General features: G+C 35.5%; 1 protein-coding gene across 7 annotated transcripts in view; it reads right to left on the reverse strand.

Annotated features, from left to right (window-relative positions):
• Positions 1–487: 487 nt before the first annotated feature.
• Positions 488–22,755, reverse strand: part of LOC128027640 (glutamate receptor 2) — a 30,471-nt gene continuing 8,203 nt past the window's right edge. Inside the window, exons 3-16 of one of the 7 annotated variants that reach the window (XM_052615410.1) lie at positions 15,246–15,485; positions 10,759–10,955; positions 9,580–9,633; positions 9,313–9,471; positions 8,772–8,939; positions 8,453–8,557; positions 8,254–8,361; positions 7,944–8,150; positions 7,463–7,830; positions 6,749–6,947; positions 6,205–6,452; positions 4,355–4,469; positions 2,598–2,732; positions 488–1,378 (exon numbers count right to left, since the gene is read on the reverse strand). In XM_052615410.1, the coding sequence (XP_052471370.1) occupies positions 1,214–1,378; positions 2,598–2,732; positions 4,355–4,469; positions 6,205–6,452; positions 6,749–6,947; positions 7,463–7,830; positions 7,944–8,150; positions 8,254–8,361; positions 8,453–8,557; positions 8,772–8,939; positions 9,313–9,471; positions 9,580–9,633; positions 10,759–10,955; positions 15,246–15,485 (2,468 nt within the window). In that variant the 3' untranslated portion in view covers positions 488–1,213. Of the gene's footprint in view, positions 2,733–4,354; positions 4,998–6,204; positions 6,453–6,748; positions 6,948–7,462; positions 7,831–7,943; positions 8,151–8,253; positions 8,362–8,452; positions 8,558–8,771; positions 8,940–9,312; positions 9,472–9,579; positions 9,634–10,758; positions 10,956–15,245; positions 15,486–22,755 lie in introns of all 7 variants that reach the window. The other 6 variants (XM_052615411.1, XM_052615415.1, XM_052615414.1 and 3 more) reach the window with 6 other exon arrangements.

Here is a 22,755-nt window from a genome sequence, read left to right on the forward strand (position 1 = left end):
AGTAAATAATAATAATAATAATAATAATAATAATAATAATTATAATAATAATAAAATAAAATAAAAATGTAAAATATTGACAAATCACTGTGTATACCATCAAACTGTACATTTAGTAATAAAACTTACAGAATGTATTGACTACATTCACATTGATGACAGATTAATATATGACTACATTTATCAATAATTTTGGCACACTTCATTATTTGGCATTTTCAAAAGAGCATTTTGTTGATGTGTATGCTTCTATTAATTTCACAGCAAAACATATCCAATAATACAATAGGTACATTTTTAAAAAACATTTTACTTTTTTGTTATGTTCATATTATAAACAATTTTTTTCTTTTTTGTATATATGTTTTGTATATATATATATATATATATATATATATATATATATATATATATATATATATATATATATATATATATATATATATATATATATATATATATATATATATATATATATATATATAACCGCTACCCTGATTTTCTTGATAAATGAAAAATACAAACAGATTCTTGAAACCAAACAAGTTGATGAAAGTAAGAGAACATAAGTGTGGCACCCACTCAAACAGATTTCAAATGTCAAGCATTGCCGTATATTTCATATTAACACCAAAATGTTAATTAATATATCAGAAGAGGACTAATAAATTACAAGATAAAGCAACATATTTGGCATTCAAATTTGAAACTAGTAGCTAAGCTCTTAAAAGTGTGTTGAGATTATGATTTAATAAACTGGTATGTATGCAGGTTTATTTAAAAGCCATTTCTGTGAAAATACATAAAAATACTTTTTCATGGAGATTTTTTTGTTTGTTTTATTATTAAAAAGACATTTGACATCCTGAAGCAGATGATGGTAAAGTGTGCTTGAGCCGAAATAGATATTGGAACGGCATCAGCTATGAAAACAGACAGACATTATTAACTTCTCTCTTTCCCGCTCAGAGCTTCTATGAGTTTCAAGTTTGTTCGTTACAGGGGGTAGATGTCTTTGTGTCAGTCCGTGTATTTCCGAAAGAAGAGTGCATCTTTTGTTATAAAGGGCCAAGGAAGGATTGTGTCTCTGTGACATCAAATGAGGCCTCCGTCCTCCATTCAGGTGAGAGATAGGGGACAGAGCGACAGGAAAGAGAATATAACACGCTCTATTGAAAACCATTGTGTAAGGCACTCGGCGGGTTCTTATCCATCAGGAGAGATCAGTCAGACTAACGTTCATTCCCACACCAGGTCTAACAAAGGGCACCGCATGTACTGATTTGGGGAACTCAGGACTCATCACACGTCCATTCTCGCCAGTACTCCCAGTAATAGACACCCTCGCTTTGCTCCTCATAGCATCCGAAAAGGTCATCTGTAATTGACACGAACGGAGAAACAAACATCCACGCACACACACCAAACAGAGAGATGACGGAAAGTTAGAGCGTGTTTCACAAACTGGCTTCAAGCTTATTTTTAAAACGTTTAATTGAAAATGCACACGTAAATTTGATGTGGTGGAAAAACAGCAAAAATGAGGAGCGAAGTCACAAGCAAACGACATTTAGAAAATCATATCGCAAATATGAAATGAGGGAGATGGGTATGGAAGCTTGTTTCTGTCATAGAAAATAAAAAAAAGTAATTACAACTTTTTCTCACAATTGTGAGTCCATATCTCAGTTTTGCAAGTTAAACTTAATACATTTACTTCTTTTCTTGTAATTTCAAGTTCTCACGGTTTGGACTTTACTTTCACTAGGTCTTAACATGTCTCAATCATGACTTTTTATATCTCAGTTTATATCTCACAATTCATAATTCAGCCTTGTCATATTTCTTTCCCCTCACAATTATGAGCTATCATTTCAAGTTATAAACTCAGAATTTAGATTTTACATCTCAAAAAATTATTTCTCTGAATAATTATTTTACAGCTTGCATATATCTCAGAATTCTGACTTTTTCCTCAGTTGTAAGTTTACATCTCACAATTCTATTTTTTTATTTTGTTTTCTTGTAGTAGCTTGTAATCTATTCTCACAATTCAGACGTTTTGTCCTCTAGGTCTTAACATCTCGCAATTCTGATATTTTTCTTTCAATTCAGAGTTAAGAAAAGTCAGAATTCTGAAAAGAATAGTCACAATTACCTTTAAAATAAATAAATGAATAAATACATTCTGTAGCAAAATTAAGCTTCCATAGAGAAGGGCGATTCAACAACAGTCATACATGACAATGAGGTTGACATTACAAAATCACACGAGATGTACAAAAAAACTTTTCTCTCCAATATATTTGCAGTAGACTGAGAGGAAGTTTTTTTTTTTTTTTTTTCACTAGGAAGACCAGTACATACGATCCCGTTTACGGTCCAAACCTCCTCATTCAATAAAACATTCAGGGAATGGGACAAATGGAAGCCAAAAGAAGCGTGCACGGGGACAAACTGGAATGACGGCCGCGTATCCTACCCCCTTAAATTTTTACACTTTCGATCCCATATACGTTGTACCCTTCCTTATAAGTGGCAAAATTCTGTGAATTCTGCGAGGAAGTGGGATTAATATTCTGTGCATTCTTTGCCACCTTCATGCGCTTGGCCTCGGCTCGGGACTTGTAACAGAACTCGACCAAGGCCACCAGCATGGCCAGGCCCAGGCCGCCCACCAGGATGTAGAAGACTCCAGCCACATTGCTCAGGCTAAGAGCACTGGTCTTCTCCTGTAAATGCATAAGAGACACGGGTCAGCGGTCAGGGAAAGTACAGGATTTCAATAATAAGCATTCATACTTTATGCATAAATAACAGTATATTTAAGTGGCAATTTTTGTGGATAAAAATGCACAGCTCAGGACAATAATGCTAAAACAATAACTGTACTAAGTAAAATGCGCTGCTGGTTAATGTGCCCTTGAAGCGATGCAATGGGGCCATTTAACAATTCTGCCTGAATGGGATGGATTTACTAAAGCCTTTAACATTTGCTTGAAAGTTGTATACAAAACCAACATTGTGGCTTAAAATCACAGTTTTTACATTCCCGCATGCTAATGGCTGTAGTAAATATTATTTCTTAGTTGAATTCACATTTATAGCAGGCATTAATATGCTATGCTTAGATGTGATATGAATTACGCTTTTGTAAGAAAGCCTACAGGACCATTTAAAGGGATGCTCAAGAGAGGCATCAGGATGGAAGGCACACGGGGAAGCAGATGACAGGCATTGTGGGTAGAAGTTGTGGGTAGAAGGCAGAAGTTTAACACACAAAAACACACCTACAAAAAAGTCTTCAGGGGATAGTGGCTGTCATTTAGATATTCTTTTCTAAATATTAGTGTACTGTACTGTGCACAAAATGACCACACATAAAACACACAACACATAGATACAGAGCTTACTTTTGTGAAAGACTTTTTTGCACTGTGAAATAACTTGGGAATCTATCAACCTGTTGATTTTTATAATTGTATGCAATTGGGTTCATATTTTCGACTTAAATAAAAACGGTTAATTTCAGATAATTTTAAGGTTACCAGATTTTTTTTTTAAATAAAAGTTTGCCCAATAATAGCAATAAATTGGGGTTCCCAAGCTTTCAAAATGTAAACAAAATCAAAACTATACTGATAAATGTACCTAAATTGATCAACCTCTAATCTGAGTATTACCTGTGATGGTTACGACCATGAAGTTGAGGCTATACACATTTTTTGTTGTATCATAAAAGTGCAAACATGGCCAAGCATGATGTAACAGGTTTCACAAACTGTACATATAAATATTTCAGTAAGCATGAAAACAAAGTACACCAACACAACACGACAATTAACAAAACACAACCGAACAGCTTGACACACAGTGAAACAAAGACATATAAGAATCTTGGACACCCTTGTAGATGGTCCTACAATTGACCTGAGAGAAACCATGTTCATTCTTGAACAATTTAAAGTTTTTTTTTTTTTTTTTCTGGATATGAATGTCTTAGAACTGCTATTCTAAACTTGGCACAGCTCAGGTCTGCAAGTATTAACAGGATCTGTGATTCTCTTATTGAGAAGCTGGAAGGAGACCACTTGTGTTACAGATATTACAAAAATTGCATATGAATGAAGTGGCATGCATTACTTTTTAATTATCAGTGGATGGTACCAGATATTAGTAGCTCTGCAGGCATTAGTCAAATTTTTTTACCAAGGCATCTCATGCTTGTCTATGCATTATCAGTCTTAAATATTTTTTATTTTATAATTCTTTTTTTAAGTCATTATTACTTAAATATGGGAAATTCCCACTAATCAAAAATGTGTTTGATCACATAGAACCTGCAGCGACTAACCTTACTTCCAGAGTCCTTGGATCCACATTCACCTTTATCGTACCACCATTTGTTTTTCAGCTTGTCTAAGGTGCCTTGCTCACTGAGTTTCAATACTGCAAGGTTTACTGGCGTTCTTCACGTGGGAAATAACATAAATAACATTATCAATGTTATTTTATGTTATTATTACAATCAACTTTCTCTTAGAGTTCACCTTTTCTCTCCTCTTTTCTTTATTGGCATAGCGATTATGACGTTGATGCGCCATTTGGCCTAAGCAAATGCAAGTTTTGCAGAGCCAAATGTGAATTAACGTATCGCCTGAAGTAAGCAGCAAGGGCAACATCGATGTGTGCATGCACACAATGACCAATCAGAGAGGTTAGGTGTTTTTGTTTATGTGTGTGTCCTCTAGCAATGGTTAGCAATGCTTAACCTGTCAGTGTTGTCGAAAATGTCCGCCTTTGGACTTTTGGTTCCTGTGTGTTTTGCTGCTTACTTGAGTGTTGCATTGAGTTACCCATCACTTTGCTCTCTGGGGCTGACCTTGGAATCACCTCCCCCGCTGCCGCACTCTCCCTTGTCGTACCACCATTTGTTTTTCAATTTGTCCAACAGGCCTTGTTCATTCAGTTTTAGTACTGCGAGGTTAACCGCATTTCTTGAAACGATAAAACATAACTTGTAAGACAGGGTGAGCCAACTTATCAATTGTCAATGGTCCTCTTTCAAACCTGAAGATTGCTTTCCTCTTTTTCAGCATTTTAACAAATAGGAAGAAATCATATCTCCTCCCTTTCAAAATATGAAGCTGTTAGAAAACATAAGACTAAGAGCATTTTTTAGGTGAGTTTAACTGAGGAAAATGGCTCAGAGTGCCGTGAATAGAGAAGTTTAAGGCAGTACTCACATCCTTAACTAATAGCAGTGGCCTGCAAGTAACTTTACTTGAAGAAGGACATCAGAACAGCAATAAAACGTCATCATAAATAATTAAATCTTCTGCTAAAGCCCACCCACCCAGTTCCTAAATCTATGCAGATTGGTTTCTGTTCACAGGAGGAGAAGAAATTGGATCTCACTAAATGAAGACTGTCTCTAATAAGGCTGAGAAATGGCAAAATGAAATACATTTCAATCAAATATCAGCATATCTTCAATAAATTCATTAACATTGGTAAACCAAAGCAGTGCCACCTCTTGCATGAATATGTCTAAATTTGGTTTAATCAGCCAAATTGGAAGTTCAAAGCACATCTTGTTAATGTTCTTTAACGAAAAATGTGTACTGCAGGGGTTTGGTAAAAAAAATAAAAAATAGATTATAAAAACATTTCAGAAATCACATTATTAGAAATAAGGAAAGACAGCAATAATTCATGAATATAGAAAGATGAGAGACATGATAGGAGAGGATATTAGACAGAACCTTGAAACATTCAAAAGACAAAAAAAAACAAGACAAAACTTGAAAAAGACAAAATCTCAAAGCCATAATTCTATAGATTAGAATCTGTTAAATTTGAATTTAAATAATGAACAAATGTACTAATATAATGTTTATCTGTAAGATATAGATTAATGAGGTATCTAAATATATAATGTATATAAAATAACAAGTAGGGAAAAATGTAGATATAAATAAGATATAATGGGTTTTTTTTTAATGTGTAAAAGAATCTGCATAATAAATATTTTCCTTCTCCTTTTTTATCTCTTTTTTTATCTACCAATTATTTATTTGGCTCTAATGTATCCACTACCACATCTATCTCTTCTATACAAACCAGGACACATGAGCACAGCTACATCAGGGTAGGTGGGATACTATAACAACATTGGACACATTGTTATACTATTCCACCCACCTTAATGAGGATCCTTTGGGGGTGGCGATGCCGTAGCCTTTGGAGTCCAGGTTTCCTCCGACCTTCATAGTGTCACAAGGTTTGCGCTGCTCGATGTACTCATTCATGGTGGACTCCAGGAGGTATGCATACTTCCCCTTGGACTTCCTCACCCGCATTACACCTTCTGCTGTCGTCTTCACAAATACAGAGGGCTCTGCACTTTTCATATACGTCCACATTTTGTCAAAAAGAGCGATTTTGGAACGCTGGAAAGGAAAAAATGAAGCCTGGATTAATATAAACTCTTTAAAATCTCTAACAATGGTTAAGCCATACAGGTATTTTCATTTTACTGTGACTACAATCAGCAATGAAGCTTGGGATTTAGCATTTAGCTTAGCGTCTTATTTCAGCCTCTAAAACATTTAACAAAAGTGTGTGTTATTTCATCAGGCCTGTTTAAAACTCACATTAATAATAGTAAAAACCAAATTGCAAATGCAAAATTTAAGAAAAAGTAGACATATGGATTAGGAATTACAGAGAGTGGAATGGCTCTTACTCTGAAAAACTCTTTTGTTGAACCAGAGTCTAAAGTTCCATAAGCAATCTCTGTTTGCTTTGCTAAGTCCTCTGCACTCTCAATTGGAGACACCATCCTCTCCACTGTTAGGAAGGCAGCCAAGTTAGCCGTGTAGGATGAAATTATGATCAGGGTGAAAAACCACCAGACTCCTCCAACTATGCGGCCAGAAAGAGACCTGATGAAAAATATGCAATGGGAATCATTAGACATGACAGCATGATCACAGTTAAAAAGGCTATAATAAAAGCAAAATACATACAGTTTAAATATGACATGCAGCGCCATTGTATTGCTGAAACTGTGACGTCAACAAGTTGGTGACTAAAGACTTTTAAGTCAACAAGAAATCTGAACAGATGCTTCACTAATGATTTTAAAGTATTTGTAAAAATTGCTGCTAGGCATAATTTACTTCACATGCTTAGATGAGTCTATCATTCATAATGAATTTCAAACATTTTAAATATGTAATGTTTCATCTTAAGTTTATTTTAGTGTAGTACATGTATTTATTTCAGCATAGATTTAACTAATACTTCATCTTAATTAAAATCTTTTGACCAAGAAAATCAAGCACCAAGTAATCTGAAGGAGAAGAGACTACAAAAATGCATTTGCTTTTGTAAAACCAGCATGTCTTGAAGGAACTGCATGTAGAAATATCAAGAGGTTTGAAGATCATGAACAAACCTTGGTGAAATATCACAGCCTTGTCTCATGAAGGCTCCAAGGGAGAACCAAAGGCTGTTGAAAATCCCAAACTCGTTGGTTGATTCATTGGTTTGTATCTGGCCATCCTCATATTCCTCTGTGTGCCACTCATATGGACTGAAACGACTGACCAGGAAAAGCACCACGCTTACACCGATGTAGGCAAACACGATACACATCCAGATCTCATAGGCCAGAGGGTCCAGGAATGAGAAAACCCCAGGCTTGGATTTCTGAGGCTTCTTGATCATGATGGAGATGCCCAAACTCATGAATGGCTTTGAGAAGTCAATGACTTCTTCTCTGACTAAAGTGATAGTCAGTGGAGCCACTGCTATGTCAGCTTTCTAAAATCAAAGAGATTTCATGTTTATTGATCATAAGCAATGTTGATGCTAATAGTTAAGACTATTTTTCAGATCATCAGAAACTACTTATCAATTACGCCCAACTTTCTTACCCCATAAACCAACTCTCCAACCATTCCATTCCAGATCTTCGTCTCTGCATCTCTGGCTCCATATTTGCCATCTCCAACTATTTTCAGCTGATATTTAAATCCACAATGTTTTGCTATTTCAGCTGCCAAGTCCACACAGTACCCCTCATATCTTTCATTATCCACAAAAAGGTCAGCATTCTTCTTTAGCATTACATACGGCGCTTCCTGAAAAGACAACAGGGAACACATTGTCAAAAAATGGTGCTTGACTACAGAGCACATTTCAACGCTAAAGCATTTAGTATGGACGACCACAAATTAGACCTACTAGAATAGTGGTGACAATCACAGTCTTGTTTTCAAGCCCCATTGTATCATTTGGGAAGAGATCAGACTTTGTCACAACCATTTTATCAACTTCATTCCAATAGCCAATCTGAAAAAGAGAGGCATTTGTGAGTAACCTGTAACACTTATGATGTGAAATATTAAATTATGCTTTCTTTCTATACAGGAAAAAGCCTTACCTTAACTGGACCGTTGCTTTTCAGTTCCATGACATTGACGGTGTAATTTACCCTCTTTCCATACTGGTCAAACTGAATGTTACCAGTGAGACCGTCAACTCTCACCTGCATGAAAAGTAAATGACAATAAAGGAAAGTCACTTTTGAAGAATTGATTGTTTTCTTAAATATCTAAAGTGGCCTCCAAAAGTGACTGGTATTCAGAATCTTATTTAAACTAAGATTGTATTTTACAAACACTTTATCAGCCCAATTTAAACAATACAGTTATATAAATTTGTTTGTACTCATGGGGCAGGTTGGCACAATGACTTGTCACCTGTTTTAGAGCACGCTCAATCTCCACCCCTTGTGCCCATGGTACAGCAGGATTGGCCAGACAGTCCCCAGTGTTAGCTCTGCGGGATATGTCAATTCGCTGTTTGTGCAGGTAACGGAAGGCCTCAGTCATCACCTGAACTGCGTCATACGTCAGTGCTGAAGTGTACTGGATACAGAGAGAAGACAGCAAGGAATTAGTTAACAGGGTTGGAGAAGAGAATCAAAAAAATACTTGTACTGTAGGTGATATAGTATTTTCTAGATGTAATGTGTGTAATGAGTCCCAGGAAATTAAGCACCTACTAAGTCTTCATAAATTGGTGAGAAGACAGATGAGACTACATTTTATCTGGAGTAGGAAATGACTAACAAGCTTGTCCTGCAAATGGCCTGAACTATACGGGCATTTAAATGAAGAGGTTTTATGTTCATGTAGCAATAACCTGAACATTTATTTTAATCATATTTAGTGAAGCTGTCTGAAACGGTAAAAGGGACAGTCACACACACACACACACACACACACACATAGATCTCACCCGTATCTTGCTGTCAGCTCCAGGATATTCTTTTTCCTCCAGGGCTTCCCAGCGCTGGTCAAATTTAGATACCAGGGGGTCATCGAAATCCACAATCTGAAAGCCTGACACATTGGCTCCACCGTATTGGATTTTTGAAAGATCTCCATCCACAAAACCCTGAAAAAAAAAAAAAAAGAAGCATTTTTTTTTTTTTTTCATTTTTGCGTGTTACATTTTCAAAAAGTCATGTTTTTCTTTGGTGATGTTACATTTCAGATAATTTACCAGGTTTGCTATGATGTAGTGATATCCTTTCACATGCCTGCCAATAGTTATGACCTGCAAAGAGAATAATGAAGCTCATCAAATCAATGGAATAAAAATAAATCAAATATATTTCAAATAATGAAAAGAGAATGTGTTGTGCTGCGCAATGCCAGCCAGAGAAATGAACTGAAATAAAAGCAGCTTGAGAGGTTTGTGTGCTGCAGCAAAGTACTCTTGATTTATATGTGCAAGTGTGTGTAGATAAAGCTATATTATGGAGACCAGATCAGTTGCATTTATTCTGGTGGTTGGTTAAACACACTTCTGCAGGCCTTAAATAGAAATCAATAGCTCTACCCTGAGGGTGCAGCGAGTGTGAATGTAAAACCCATCTCATGAGGACTTTTCTGCCCACCAATGGTGTCTGTTTGTGCTGGCTAGTAATGATTCATATTCATGGTGCTCTTAAAATGTACTTAGTTGCTTTATTTATTATCTTTATAAGTATTACATAGACGTGATTTATATAAAGAAAAATTACTTTTGGATTGTCACTTTCTTTGGGGTCTATAAGTCTCTTATGCTCACCAAGGGTGCATTTATTTAATAAAAATGATTATATTATAAGTAAAATACTATAAATATTTGTAAATGTTTTTACAATTTAAAATAACTGCTGTCTATTTTAATAGGTTTTTTTAAAATATAATTTATTATGTGATGAAATTCTGAATTTTCAGCGGCCATTATTCCAGTCTTCATTTTTCACAGTTATTATATTCTGCTTTGCTGCTCAAGAAACATTTCTTATTATTGTCAATGTTGAAAAAAAAGAACAACATTTATTTGGAATATATATCTTTTGTAACATCATTTATATGTGTTTTACATTAACATTACACATATTGCTGGTTAATGAATGTTAACCAAGTTAAAGAAGTAAAAAAAAAAAACATCTTTCTGACCCCAACTATTAAATGCTAATGTATTTGTTTTGCTATGCTTTCCATGTTTGTATGCAATGTCTGCATTATTTCAGCACCCATACAAATGACAATGACTTAAATACAAATGCATCTAGACCAGCACTTATTAGGAGCACAATTTTTGAGAGGAAATACTGCAAGCTAAGATAACAATGTAATAATGGCAATTACATCAGAATCATTCAGTGTTTGTGCATATTGATTTGTATACCTGTTCCATGATATCTTTAACTTTGTCCTGTTCACAGTCAAGGATGACTCTCCGCTCCTTCTTGTTTTCTAGGTCCTGGAAGAGTGAGCGATATGCTTCATCCTTTTTCTCATCCTTCATGTTGCCCACATTGATGGCGGTCACCTGCCATTTCTTCTCTGCTGCTGTGTCCAGCACAACTTGGAGTGTAGTAAGTCCTGAGGAAGAGGAACAGATAAGCATTTTTGCAAGATGCAAGGAATCTATCAAAGCCACAAAGGTAAAAATAGGCTGCTTAAAAAGAGTTTTAATAAAGATATATCTGCAAAGAAATATGCATAATTTCAGATGCATCGTTTCGGATTGTTTGAGCTAAGCAACTCATGATATGTTATTCTTATGTAATTGTTTTAATTTCTTTGCATGATTCACACCATTCTGAAGCACTGGTTGCCAGTTACATCTTAAATAATACACCACGGATGATTTGATACAGATAATAAGGCTCTTAAATTGGCATTTTCATTTCTGTCAGTCACAGGGGAAGTAAACAGCTAAAACAATCGATTAAGCATGACGGCATAACAGCTACTTGCACTTGTTTATAAATAGTCAATGTGAGTGAGTGTTTGTATGCTGGATATGTATATTTGATTTTTAAGAATATGAAACCATTTTTCTGTGTTTCAGCCAAGTACATTAATCGTAGGTAAAATCTCTGGGAGTGAGAGGCACAATGGGCTCCCGTGTGTAACCTGTGTTAAATGTGCAGCTTAGAGACATGAGGATCAAGGCTTACAGCTATTCTCGGCGATAAGAGATTAAAAACTCGTCAGTGAGGGCTATTAATGCTAACAAATGAGCTGATAACATTGACTCCAACACACTCCAAAATCACTTCTGAATCTAGTAAATCCCGATGTGGGTCACTTAAAACCTAAGGAGCAAACGAGATAATAGCACTTCTGCTCATCATTCTTCCAGGACACTCCAAAATCACTTCTGAATCTAGGAAAGCCTGATGGGTGACATAGAAGCTGAAGATTTAACCATTTAAATGCAGGCAAATCCAGACTCATAAGTAATTTATTTAATTTGCGATCAATTTCATTAGAATTTGAAAAAGGATTTAACATTGTAACTCCTATTTATGGCAAATTAAAAACAACAACAACAACAAACAAAATAACAACAACAACAGCATCGTTCTAATATTCTGATTTGCTGCTTAGTGTTTAAAACTGCTTAAATTGTCTGTACAAAAGATTCTTAGATGAATAGAAGCTTCTGCATTTATTTAAAACATTTTTTAGTTACATTGTACCTTTACTGTCTATTTTTAGCAATAATGTGCATAGTTGCTCATTAAAAAAGTAAATAAATAAAAATCTTACGGAGTGCAAACTTTTAAACAGTAGTGTATTTGTAGCATGTATTATATTATTTTACATCAGTGTCCCCGAATCTTGATACATAAGCATGAATTAAACCTTGTGAATAGTGCTTGTGGTTCAATATCTGTCTATTGGTTTCCCAGTATGGGGTCTCCCTCATTAACCTGTGATGTCAGCTGTATTACATAATCTCATTGTCTCTCTATAAGCACTACACAGCTGGATCTTTGTAGATCGTCAGAGGTGTTAGGCTGATTTAATTAGCCAGCCCAATTATGCAGAGGTTATGGATGAGTCTCACATTGAGGGAGAATTAGTCTTTGTGCACAGTCAATTTCTTAATTGATTATATAAGACACTTAAAAACAAAAAGCAAACCAATAACAGAAGATAAAGTCAAAGGAGCAGTGACTGTCTTTAATATCCTTCAATCTCAAACAAAAAAAGAAATGCACAATCCAGGCAAAGTTTACATTTAATGACCTGCTGAAACAGGCATTCTGGTGCTCTAGCATGTTTTCCAGTTGTAAGCAATTTTCTGTTGTTATTTTTTTGTTTGTCATGCACCTGTCCCTGATGACAACACACCACCTAACAAGCACGAGACAGCATTTGTGAGACTGTATGTGTGTGTCACTGTTGCTCTGGGTCCCTTGTCTCATGCACTCCAGGACCACGGACAGCAACATGTCAGATCCACATGGGCAGCAGGCAGGGTGAAGAAATGACGCTGAGCTACAGTCACTTCGCTGCTCATCAGCATCCAGTGCAAAAGCAATGCTGTCATTTCCGTCAGGTGAGTGATGAAGAAAGTATCTAAAGAGATCAACTGTCATGCAGAAAGCAACCAACATGCTATAAGAATCCATAATGTCTCCGCATCCACACCACTGAGCGAAACTCTAAGCTGGAACCTTCACATAATTTACATAAGCACAACAACTACCACCCTGGCCACCAGTAACTTCACTTCCACACACTCTGTGTTTTAAAAATAAAAGCCTCTCTCGGACTATAAATTATGCATTTGTTTCCTGCTAAAGTGCTAAATATCAGGGTTGAATAAACTCTTTATTAACCCATAAGCCATTTCTTTACTAAAACATGCACAAGATAGTTAATGCTGCAACAAGTGTGTATGCATTTCTCTGTGAAAGTTTCCAGGCCAAAAAAAACAAAACAATGCAGTGGTGTGTGTTGGATTTGTTTGTTAGTTTGATAGTTTTTTTTTTAATAAGAAATAATTTCATTACTTTTATTCAGCAAGGAATCATTAAATCGATCAAAATTGACAGTAAATAAATTTATTAAGATTTCTATTTCAAATTAATGCTGTTATTTCTTAGAATAAAAAAATAAAAAAATCTGAAAATCCACAAAAATATTAAGCCGCACAGTTGTGTTCAACATTAATAATAAGAAGAAATTAACACCAAACCAGCATATCTGAATATTTTCTGGAGGATCATGTGACACCGAAGACTGGAAATAAATTACATTTTCAAAAAAAAAAAAAAAAATTACAGTAGTTTAAATTGTAACAATATTTCACAATATTACTCTTATTATTGTGTTTTTAATCAAATAAATACAGCTTTGGTTAGCGTAATAAACATATTTAAAAAACAACAACAAAAATATTATAGACTACATTTTTGAGTCGTACTGTATATTGTGCATTTAAGCTAATGACACTGTTGTCTGCATTGCATAAAAGCGCTATAGAAAAAAAAGTGATTTGAATTGACTTTAAAATCTGGAAAATTATGTTCAATGTTATCTTCTTCGTCCTGTATTTCACATGCCACAGCATGTAAACCATCTGAAAATATATATTATGTATCCTATAAGATGCAGCACACATCCTATTATGTAAACTCAATCTTCTGCATTATTTGCAAAAATGGAGGACTGGAGGAATATTTTATTTCCGATTCTAACCAGTAGAACGCATCATGACCACAGGCGCTGTGCTGTTACTCTCACACATTAACACTGACACATTAATAACACACTGAGCACAGTGGTTGCCATGGGAATGCAGCATCAATCGACCTAATTAGTATGACAAGTGATGTAAACGTGTGAGTCAAGGTGCATATTTCATCCCACATACACCACCACATGAGTCTGAAATAAATAATGCAGATTCAGCCCGCAACTAATGCAAACAGTCAAAAAAGCATACATGCAAATGATAAAGTTCATACAAAATTATTATTTATTTATTTATTTATTTATTTATTTATTTTTTTATTTAGTTTTTTTTTGGGGGGGGGGTATTTATGCATTGTTAATATTCATAAATGATAAATGACAAATTGTGTGCATACCGATCTTCATACTAGGAAAGTTAAAAGTAGCAACCTAATAGTTGATAAAACATCACCATTACAAACATGTATGACCTTAGAGACTCACGTCAGCTATTCTTATTTGTGCCACACAGCTCTCACCCTCTACAACCATCAAAGAAAGAGAGAAATGGAGGGTGAATTAGAGGGAAATGAGTGAGACAGAAAGGGAGAATTAAAAAATGGAGAGTGAGAGAGACAGACAAGCTTGAGACAAATAGAAAGCTGAGAAACAAAGGCCAACAAACAACAAAATGAACCTTAAATTCATTTTGAATAGTCTCCCTTCAGCTCAAGGTGCAAAATAAACCTGTGTTTTATTTTAGATATGCCTTTTTTTAAAGGCTAATATCCATAAAAATGAATATTCTAAAAACAACAGCCCTAATCCTGTCTGCAACATCAAATATTGTCAATTGCTTTTATATAGCATCATATTACTGTGTGAGTTACAATACTCTGCGGGCCCTGTGCCTTTTAATGACGCCCCATGCTGAATCAGCCCCATGTACCGCCTTTAAATACACAGAAGTGATTAGGCACTTTACTCATATTTATTTTAAAATGCTAAAGAAAGGCCTTCATTCAAAAGTGATTATTTGGGCTAAACAATAAACCAGCTGATGTGCCTGAAAGCCACCCCACTGGCAAAACCCAAATTGAATCCTATTTAAAAGTAAATCTGTCATTTCTCTACAACCCACACACTGTCGTGACGTGACGTACATATGGTGTTGAATAATGCAGTCCAGTGCCTTACCTCGGTCACTGTCGTACAGGTAGGCAAACTTGTCCCATTTGTAGTACTCAATGAGACTCAGGAGAGGTCCTTTGATGTCTGGTCGCATCTGAATGATAAACTGCTGATTTCCATCCAAGGGAAAGCTTGGTGTGATGAAAGAGACGTGAAGTGTCCCGCAGAACGATGTTATTGTGTTGACAGACTTTTTGTCATAAAATCCAAAAATAGCATAAACTCCTCTTGAGAACTGAGAACAGACTGAAAAAAAAGAGAATTGATTAGAATCTGATAGAAAAGTAACACATTATGAGAGTCTTGCATAAACTGTAAAATCTAATTTGTAAAAATTCTTCAATAATTCTTCCTTTTTCTTCAAGATTTCTGAAAAATGTCATTACAAAGTTTAGTAAGATTAAGTGTTTTCAAGAATTATGTGAAATTTGATTAGGAAAAACTATAGAGTTAGCACAAGAGTTAGCACCAGTCTTTCATTAACAGCAGTGCATGCAGTTCATTATTACATTGTTTGATCTCAAAATAATACGTATGAAAAAAAAATCATCACTGCCATCTTGGTCCTGTTGTCTGGTCAGAGCCTTGGGAGTATATGAGCAAGAGAAACAATATTACTAAAACGGGATGTTTGCTGGCACCTAATGAGTCTTTGTTTTACTCATAAATCACACCGGGACAAACATAGGTGCAAAAGATTGTAAGTACAGTTTGTCCTCATGTTCCTGAGATGGTACAACACACTGTAACTGGGCCACCTCTATATCAATGATCATCTGGCTCTGAGCAGCTGGATTTTTTTTCCTCCATCCATGACAACAGCTCTATTTTCATTACCACCCCCATCCCAGACTGTCACTTTTTCCCAAGACACCTTTCAGCCTGTCACCTACATGTATACATTTCATACACTGGAAGTTTCTCCAAGGCTTTGACAGATCATAAAGAAAAAGTGCGCGGCTGCTCTTAGACCTGTCCTTGATGAGTATGTTGCCTAGCACTAGTAGTCAAATAAACTAGGTCTAGCAAAATAGTTTAAACAATTTATAAACATTAAACATCCCGATCTCTAACCAGTTTCAACATTTGCATTGATTTAGCACTCATTTAATGGGTCAGGGCAGGTCATCTGGTAAATAGTTGATGAATCAACAAATTCTGGCATTTTGCATTAGTTTGATATCTTAGCCAATGCCCCCAAGCATACATAGTAAACTTTTATAAATATTCAATGCCAATGTTATCCACAAGACATGCTTTTAATATACCCATATACCACATGAACTCCATGAATACATTTTTTAAATTACCAGCTGTATTACAACAACATAAGTGAGAAAGGATGCCAAGTACAGATAAAAATGCACCTTTCTTTAGGCTGTTACTGTATACAAATAAGGGGACCGTTTCTTTTTAACGCTGTCAGTTATTGCTTGCAGTTGTCTGCAATACATTCTGAGTGATTCTTCGATTAGGAGAACTGTTCTGTTCCCTAGTATGAATTTAAATAAAAAATTTAAATATTCTAGATTTAAAGGGCAGATTATTATAGTCTCAAAATAATCTTACTACTCTTTCCTCTTTAACAAATGTATATAAAAAAAAACAGAGACGCCCAATCTTGCACTTTTTTACTGTTTTTACAGTATATATATATATATATATATATATATATATATATATATATATATAATTCCTAGCAGGGAACTGAAGAAGATAGCAGAAATCGGTATAATTCATTGAAATATTTACATCACTTTGTTTAGGCATCGTTGCCAAAGAGATATGAGATGAATTTTCATTTAAAAAACAACTAAAACACATTAAAAAAAAGTGTACATTTTTAGTGTCATTGGTGCCTCTATAATTAAAGAATCCCCTATTCAACCCATATCTCAGTATGCGTGATATGGAATGAACACAAACTTGAGACTTAAATGTTTGTATGGGCCAGTCAGTCAAGTGTGAAAGAACAGTAGATGTATGTCTTATTAAAGTCTTTTAATAAGAGCAAGGCCGCCACCACAGAAAGCGAATGAGACTCAAGAAGCCATTAATGACTCTGTCACATATGACTGCTTTTCAGTGGCATAGAGTCATTAGTATACAGAAACAACCCTAATAAGTGGAGTGTGTGGATAAATTACTTCATGCTGTTAATAGCTTCTGAGCTCTGCTTATTTATTTTATTTCTTGTCATTATTACTTTTGCATTTAATCAAAGAAAGACAATAAAGACTGATCTCTCTCTCAGACAGACAGACAGATAGATAGATAGATAGAGAGAGAGAGAGAGAGAGAGAGAGAGAGAGATGGATAGATAAAGCTCTGTAGGGGCACACTGTGCCTGATCATAGTGCTGATATCAAATGTGTCCTGGTGTAATGAAAGCAAGGTAACCTTCAGAGAGACACAGCGAGATGAAAAAGCGAGAGAGCAGAACGCCTGTAGTGGTATATTTAGCTGTCCTCATTAATTGGCCTTATTTTCTTGCATCTGACACATTCTGTTCTATAGGGCTTCCATTTCCTGGACCTGCTTTCAAAATGTGTATCTTCATGGAGTTGTAAGCTGCCTAAGTACAATTTAGTATACATTATATTATTGAATCCACTATTTACACACCATTTTCACTCACCTTTGATTAAATAATTATATTAAGTAAAGTGAAAATTAGCACATTGCTTGCAAAAATATTTCATTGGGTTTGTGCAAACATAATTGTGGTTCCCTTTCCACGGTCGGCAGTACATTACTCACTTTTCACAATATGATGTGCAAAGGATGTGACTGGCTGGCTGTTATGGTCAGGTGTGTGTGTGTGTGTGTGTGTTTAAGTCCATATGGGTCTCTGTGTATAAAAGCAAGTTTATGTGAGCAGACATGTCGGAGCGGACACATTCCTGTCTTTGGTTTAAGAGGAGCATTGTGGGGTGGATGTGGTTCTCACAGTCTCTTCCTGCAGCTGCTCCAAGGAAACACAGAGAGCCTCAGTCCCCTGCAACCCTCTTGTTTACAGAGACCGGATAGAAGCATGCTAAAAAGTTAGGGGGAGGTAAACCAGACAAAAGCCTGACCTTCGAGATCTGACCTAAAAACCTGATTTTAAACATATGGGGCAAAAGTTCAAATGAAACACATTTCAACACATAATCATGCCATCTGGAAAGGGAGAGTGAATTTCTGATTCAGAACATGATTTCTATGAATTTAACAATTTAGTTTAATGTGATGCACGAAAAAAATAAAAAAAATAAATTACTTTTAATTATCTCGATGGAGAAAAAAACAACCAAATATTAGACCAGTCTGATACAGCAATACTGGCTCAACCAAAAGTGTTTGTTTGGGGCGGGGCTACCTTTGTGTCCAGCCAATAGCAGACAGAGGGAGTGTTTCAGAAACCTGACTGAAAATGCTAAAATACCAAAATTACACTAATCTGTTTAATCTCATTTGAAATAATCTCCTCTGACAATTTGAAATAAAGTTTTTCTTTTTTTAAGAAAGAAATCATTATTCTTTTATTAAACTTGTAAATTTTATAAAACATTGATGTAGAAGTACAAGTACAACAGGCTGGAAAAAAATCTCTATTTTTAAATTATTTTTATGAGATTATTTTTATATATATCTTTATGAGAAAAATAACTCTTCTGGATCAATTATCCAGCAACATTACAGCAAAAACTACATTTAAATGTTGTAGTGGTTGTTAACAGTCCAGGTTTTATTAATTTGTTGAATGTGGAAATCAATTTTACTTAAGTATTATATAGTATTATTGTATTTTATTAAAGGGGTCATATGATGCGATTTCCTTTTTTTCCTTTCTCTTTGGAATGTATCAAGCTCTTGGTGCATAAAGAAGATCTGTAAAGTCACAAGCCCACCCAAAGAGATATTCTTAATCATCAAAGCCAAAACATATCTACGTCACTATGTGGAAATATTTGCGTAATGCCACACAAAATGTTCATGCAAATGAAGAAGGCGTGATTTCAGTAACCGCAGTTAGTGTTAAAGCAGCCATGTCAGGGAGATGCTGTGTATCTAGGCGAAAGCAAAAACACTTTATTTGGCCTTCCGAAAGTAGATGCATTTAAGAACCTTTAAGATTACTTAAAAAAGACCAGCAATGCATTTTATGGATGACCGTTTCGTGAAGCTAGGAGAGGAAGTAATTCTGAGTTTGCTACAACAATCTGGCACTTCTGAGTCAGCTATTTTAAGTATGTTTTGTTATTAAAGTATTTGTAACTGAATATTCAAATGGAGTTTTGTGCAGCGCACACTTGTGAGTGTGTGTGTGTGTGTGTGAGAGAGAGAGAGAGAGTGAGAGAGTGAGAGAGACGGTCACACAATGGAGTCAGCTGTCTTAACCTTGGCTTGTGTACTGCAAACACATACGTTACGAGCATAGGTGGAGGGTGAACCAACTCCAGGGTAAGACTAAATGCAGCCAAATGAATTTACATCATAAACTCGTCTTTTTGGACAAGAACCAGACATGGGTGTCATGTAGGCTAAAAAGAAAAAGAAAAACATTTATGGGACTGAATTTGTATTTAGCTGATTAAAATTTAATATAAACATCAGAAATGTATAATTATATAATGTTTCCTTTCCATGATCATTCAAACAGTGAATAAATTATTTATAGAAAGTGGCATTATTATCACTAATATTGATCTATCACCAGTTTAAAGGTGCCATATGCAAAAATTGAGGTAAAAATATCCAAAAAATTACCTACACGCATTAAAAGAATGAGAAGAAATAAGGGCGATGATGTCATAAAAAAAAATGTCAAGTTATAGTGCTGCAGAGATATCAACCTTAATTAGCATTAGCATTACTAGCCCCGGCCCGACAGGTGTCGTAATACCAGTTTCGGCCATGGGAGGCGGTATGCGGGCAACATAACCACCAGCCAACCTGCAATACACGAATAACTCGCACGGCTTGTGTGCCTGAACCTGATGTCAATCGTTTGGAAAGTACAGCCCACTACTTCATTTCAGTTCAGGGAAGAGAGCGGAAGAATGATTGAAGCCCTTGGCAAGAGACCACCATCCGCTACAGGGAAACAACCGGGTTCGGAATCACAAATCAAATCCGATAAGAAAAGGAGCCGAACCAGAGTAAACATCGGCACTGCTTTTAATCGCTGGAGACAACTGATGGACCTGAAAGAAATGAGGTTCGACTCTGAACTTGCAACATTTCTTTTGGATTGGTAAGTAAGATGCTGTTAGTATTTCGCTAGAAGTTTGTTTTATATGTTTGTGTATTTGTTTTTGGGAAGTTATAGAAATGTAGAAATGTAAAACATGTAAAACATAGAAATGTATCGATGGCTGTTCGATAAACGTGCTAATGTTAGCGATGGCTAACCGTAGCTGTGTTTGATAATTAGCTAGCTATAACTTAACGTTACCCATTTGTTTATATCATAACCAACCTGCTCTGTCTAATCTAGAGATTTTTCATTTTAAGTAAAGGATCCTAATATTTTGTCCACAACAATATTTAATGAAGTTAACTTATAATTCCTTGTGGTTAGTCTGCACGAAATCAACAAGCTTGTTTGCTTTCGTCAGAGCGTCTGAGCGCTCACAAATCTTTCTGCAGCATCGTGAGCAGAGCGGCAAGAGCGATTTTTGATGCTCAAGACGCCAGCGGTGTGAACGCACAGTTAGGCTATGGCTGTAGTGTTGTTGTCAAAGTAGGGGCGGAGCATAGAGACTATGCCGTTTCTCGTTTGTTACTGTAGAGTAGACCAATTCACTTTATTTAGGCATACTGCCCTCATCTGGTATGGAATGTGGAGTATGACTTGATTTTTTTTGCCAAACATTACAGATGGCACCTTTAAGCACTCTCAAAAAAAAAAAAACAAAAAAAAAAAACAACTATCGTTATGATCACTGAAGCTGTATAAACTATGAAATGAATCTCTTACTTTCTACATAAATCTGCGCTTTGTAGTTTATGATGAGAGAATTCTCAAGAGTCTGGAGTCAAGAGTCAGAGTCAAGCGAACATGCACACGCTCAACAAAACTGATCTGTTTCAGGGATTACTCAACTGAACGCTTCTGTTTTGCCATTGCATTCCTAAGTTCAACAGATATGTGTGTGATTGGTTAAGATGTGCAACACTGAAAAAACGCCTAAAATGAAATACGGTGCAACATGAGCAGATATTAATTTAGTGCCGCAATCGACACTGTCCAATTAAGTGGAATTTTTGCCCCAAGTCCCTGTGGCCAGGGGAAGGTTAAGCATTCCCCAGCCTTACACATGCTCCACCTATGGTTAAGTGCTTCATCACTGTGTCTGTCACACCACTATGTTCCCCTTTCGAGCTTGAACTGATGGTAAAACTGATGGTCTTTATATTTATTTGGAAAGGATGAAGCTCGCGATTATGGAAAGAGATGTTACATTTCCGACAAGTGCTTGTGGTGTTCAGCCAATCACAATGCACTTGTCGAAAGGAGGGACTTTGTAGAAAATGACCCATTTGAGAGAGGCGAGGCATAGAGGACCTACAATATTGTACAGTATTTGAAAAATAATGTGTTTTTTGAATATTAAAGCATGTCAGCATATTTCAATTCAGCTTTAATTTATATTTTACTTCAGTTTCAGTTTTAGTCATTTTAATACTTGAGGTTACAATTATTTAATTTCAGTTAGTTGCCAAGACAACATTTCTAATTTGCGTTACATTTTTTAAATTATCTAAAATTCATGTTTGTTTAATTTCTCCTTTATTTAAATTAACAGAATTAAATTGTAATAGTTTTATTTTAGCAGATCTGAGTGCACAATCAGAGAATTCTGGCACAAATAAAAGCCTGAATGCAAAACAGGTGGGTGCGACAAAAAACGGAATAAGGAAATTCTGCAAATGGCTGGATGAAGAGAGTGCTGTGCACTGATGTTTCTCAGCATCTAATACGGTTCTGTAAGTAGCTCAGAGTCGGACTCCAGTATAATAAACACATGAGACTTGATGTTTGCTCATTATTGATGTGCTGTTACCATAGCAACAGCAAGCGAGAGGGAAAGCTGAATGTTTCAAAGGCTGTGACACAAACTTGAAGAAAAGAGGCAATAGACTAATAAAACCTGAGCTGGTTAAAATCATAATTTTGTTTTAACACACCTTACAATATAATAGTGGAAAAATAACTTTAATGCAAAGATTTAACTACTTCTTTTCAATTACAAGTGTATTATAATAAAAGCAGTTAAATTTATTACCAATAATTAGTAGAATAAATATTTCCTCCAATAAGTAATAAAGGTTATTAGCCTAATTGGAGGTCGTTTGCAGTTGCCAAGCAACTTGGCTATTTAATATAGAAGATGTGTGATTATAGTCAAGAAGTTTTGAACACAGCACATCCAATCAGAATTTAGAATCAAAACACTTTTGTTGTTTATAAATAGAATAGTGCGTTTATGCTAGTTTTAAATATGTCATACTGTCATCAGTTACAACA

This window comes from Carassius gibelio, chromosome A14 (genome assembly GCF_023724105.1).
Source record: "Carassius gibelio isolate Cgi1373 ecotype wild population from Czech Republic chromosome A14, carGib1.2-hapl.c, whole genome shotgun sequence".
NCBI classification, from domain to species: domain Eukaryota; kingdom Metazoa; phylum Chordata; class Actinopteri; order Cypriniformes; family Cyprinidae; genus Carassius; species Carassius gibelio.